General features: G+C 44.1%; 1 protein-coding gene across 1 annotated transcript; it reads right to left on the minus strand.

Moving 5' to 3' along the window:
* Positions 1 to 258: 258 nt before the first annotated feature.
* On the minus strand, positions 259 to 576 carry LOC101039493 (large ribosomal subunit protein eL36-like). Its single transcript, XM_039472322.1, has one exon. The coding sequence runs from the start codon at positions 574 to 576 to the stop codon at positions 259 to 261; it is 318 nt and encodes a 105-aa protein (XP_039328256.1).
* Between the last annotated feature and the right edge of the window lie 3,084 nt (positions 577 to 3,660).

A 3,660-nucleotide genomic window follows, 5' to 3' on the forward strand; every position in this document is an offset into this window, starting at 1 on the left:
CAGCTACTTGGGAGGCTGAGGCAGGAGAATCGCTTGAACTGGGAAGGTAGAAGTTGTAGTGAGCTGAGATTGCACCATTGCAATCCAGCCTGGGTGACATGAGTGAGTTGAGGCTCCATTTCAAAACAAAATAAACAACAACAAAAACCTTAATTGTTATATAACTCACATATACCTTACACTGCATTACTTTTTATTTTTATTTATTTTTTGGGGTGCAGCTGTTTTTTATTTCAGGGAGACATCAGGGGAGGGGGTTCAGTCTTTCTTGGCAGCAGCTTTCCGCATGGCGGCCAGGACATTGCTCAGCTCCTCCCGCTTCCTCTTGGCCTGGATGTATGTCCCCACCCTTTTCTTGATGAACTTGAGGGCCCGTTTGTCCTTGGAGACCTTCAGCAACTCCATGGTGCGCCGCTTGTACGAGGCAAAGCCACACAACTCCTGGATCATGTCCTGCATGAAATTGGTGTGTTTGGTCAGACGCCCGCGGCGGCGGCTGTGCCTGGGCTTGCTCACGTTCTTGGTTACCTTGTGGCCCTTGTTGAGGCCCACGGCCATAGGATACCGAAGAACCATGACTGCGGAAGGGGTCTGCATTACTTTTTAAAAGGGAAAAATATTTCACCAATATTTATATTTAAACAAATTGTTATTTTCTTTTCATGTATTTATGGTTTTTTTTTTTTTTTTTTTAGATGAAGTCTCATTCTGTCACCTAGGCTGAAGTGCAGTGGCACCATCCTGGCTTAATGCAACCTCTGCCTCCTGGGTTCAAGTAATTCTTCTGCCTCAGCCTCCTGAGTAGCTGAGATTACAGGTGCGCACCACCACGCCCAGCTAATTTTTGTATTTTTAGTAGAGGTGGATTTTGCCATGTTGGCCAGGCTGATCTCAAATTCCTAACCTCAGGTGATCTGCCTGCTCCAGCCTCCCAAAGTGTTGGGATTATAGGCATGAGCCATCATGCCCAGTCAGTTATTTTCTTTTAGTTGGTCTCAAAGTTGTTATCACAAAGCTGCTTTCTCATTTTCTCTTAATTTGATAAAGGTGCCATTCACAACACAAAGTTATCATCCCCTAAAGCAGGCGTCCCCAAACTACGGCCCACAGGCCGCATGTGGCCCCCCGAAGCCATTTATCCAGCCCCTCACCGCACTTCAGGAAGGGGCACCTCTTTCATTGGTGATCAGTGAGAGGAGCACAGTATGCAGCGGCCCTCCAACGGTCTGAGGGACAGTGAACTGGCCCCCTGTGTAAAAGGTTTGGGGACGCCTGCTTAAAGGAAATGGAACAACTAGAATCATGGACGAATCTCTGGTGATTAATGAGCAGATTGAGTAATCAACAAACCAGGACTCAAAACAGCCCTTTACACTTCAATCTCAAAAAGGAGGAATGATGGGCGATAAGCACCCAAAAAAAAGTAGAAATAAATCCATGTAACTTTTCCTGGGGAATTTAAATAGTTCATCTGGGAGTGTCTCCAATGCTTCTAGCCAATTCATCCTACCCGCAGCTGTCAAGTTCATCTTCCTAAAACATCAAGTTCACTCTGTTATTTCCCTGCCTAAAAATATCACCTGTTTATGGTGTCAAGGTGCCAATGTGCTTTTCTCCCTCCCCTCACCCGACCCCACAGTTCCAGTTTTGCGCCTTTTCTTGTTCTCCCTTTTAGAATGTTCCAGCCACATCCTCCAGAGAAAATCCATTGACCAACAGACTCAAATCTGATTTTGCACTTCCCTGACTTATTGTGAAGCTGTCTACACCAGGAAGGTATACCAGTTTCGTCTGACACACAATTCCAATTGATTGATAGAGATCTGTGGTTGACTGAGGCACTGCATGTTAAAGAACACTGGGATTAGCAATGCCCCAGGAAGGGAAGCGATGGGCTCAAGAAGAGAAAGTGGATGTACAACCACGGGTCATCTTGGTCTCCACTGCACTGGCCAATAATACAGTGGCCAGTAGCCACATATAGCCATTAGGTACTTGAAATGTCACTAGCCCAAACTGTTTGTTTATTTACTTATTTTCTCTTTTCATCTCACTCTCATCTTGATAAACCATTTATTTATTGAGACTGGGTCTCACTCTGTCACCCAGGCTGGAAGCAGTGGCATGATCACAGCTTGCTGCAGCCTTGACCTCCTAGGCTTAAGCAATCCTCCTGTCTCAGGCTCCCAAGTTGCTGGGATCACAGACATGCACGACCACACCCAGCTAATTTTTGTCTTTTTTATTAAGGCGGGGGTCTCATGATATTGCCCAGGCTGGTTTTGAACTCCTGGGCTCAAGCGATCTTTCTACCTTGGCCTCCCAAAGTGCTGGGATTACAGGCATGAGCCACCATACCTGGCCTGATATGTTGTAAATTTAAATCACTCACTGAAATTTGAAGAATAAGTGTGAAAAAAAGTGTAACATATCTATTAATTTCTTATATTGATTACATGTCAATATATTTTGGATATGCTACTGGGGTAAGTAAAATATATCATTAAAATATCCTGGATCAAGGACCAGAGGAAAACAATTATACACACACACACACACACACACACACACACAAACATAATTAAAATTAATTTCATTTTTTTTCATAATATGTGCATTAACAGTGGCAGTTTCAACAGGGTTCAATGGCTAAAAGACAGTCACAGTACCCAAGATGACAATTCTAACCAACCTCGTTTATTACAAGAAAAGGATTCAGTATAGCAATAGCATTAAATTAAGAACATGTGTCCCAGCCAATGGGTATTTCACAGCAAAGGCTCTGGAGAACCAGGTGCAGGCTTCCACAATCCTCCCTTTTCTAGGGGCTGCGGCTGGACACACTATTCCCCCCACCAGAGCACCAGGGATATGTGTATAGAGCATCTTGGAATCAGGGTCCAACATGGCATCTCAGGTTTTTTCATACTTTGCTTTTCACGTGGGTGTATTCCTGCCACAGACAGCCTCAACAGCAGGACCCTCTTGGTGCGTTGTTCTCACCAAGACCAGGAGCAAATGATCAATTTAATTGTTATAAATAACATTGACAGGCTGGTACGAACCACCCTCAAACACTTCAAACCCCTGGCTACAAGCAGCACTATAATCTCTGTTTCCTTAATCACCGTGTTTCATGCCTTGACCAGAAGTGGTGCCTTGCAAAAACTTCAGCATAACAGCTCAAGTCAATTCCATAATTCCATTAGGCTTTAAGAATTAACACTTAAAGCATGTGTCTACTAGAAAATGTAAAGCGTCATATGTGCTTGCATGAGATTTCTATTGGACAGTGCTTCTCTAGACCAAGAGAAGGCAACTTTTCCTGTAAAGATCCAGACAAGGAAATACTTCAGCTTTGCCAGCTGCATGGTCTCTGTATTAGTCCATTCTCACACTGCTATAAAGACCTACCTGAGACTGGGAAGTTTACGAAGAAAAGAGGTTTAATGGACTCACAGTTCAGCAGGCTAAACAGGAAGCATGACTGGGAGACCTCAGGAAACTTACAGTCATGGCAGAAGGCAAAGGGAAGCAAATCCCCTCTTCACATGGTTGAGAAGGAGAGAGCAGGGAAATATACATACTTTTAAGCAACAAGACCTCATGAAAACTCACTATCATGAGAACAGCAAAGGGAAAACTGCCCACATGATCCAA

The sequence above is a fragment of the Saimiri boliviensis genome, chromosome 7 (assembly GCF_048565385.1).
Source record: "Saimiri boliviensis isolate mSaiBol1 chromosome 7, mSaiBol1.pri, whole genome shotgun sequence".
In the NCBI taxonomy this organism is placed as follows: domain Eukaryota; kingdom Metazoa; phylum Chordata; class Mammalia; order Primates; family Cebidae; genus Saimiri; species Saimiri boliviensis.

Excerpts from the sequence above, each read along its gene's own strand:
- LOC101039493 (XM_039472322.1), bottom strand. The coding sequence starts at position 576 with ATGGTTCTTCGGTATCCTATGGCCGTGGGCCTCAACAAGGGCCACAAG.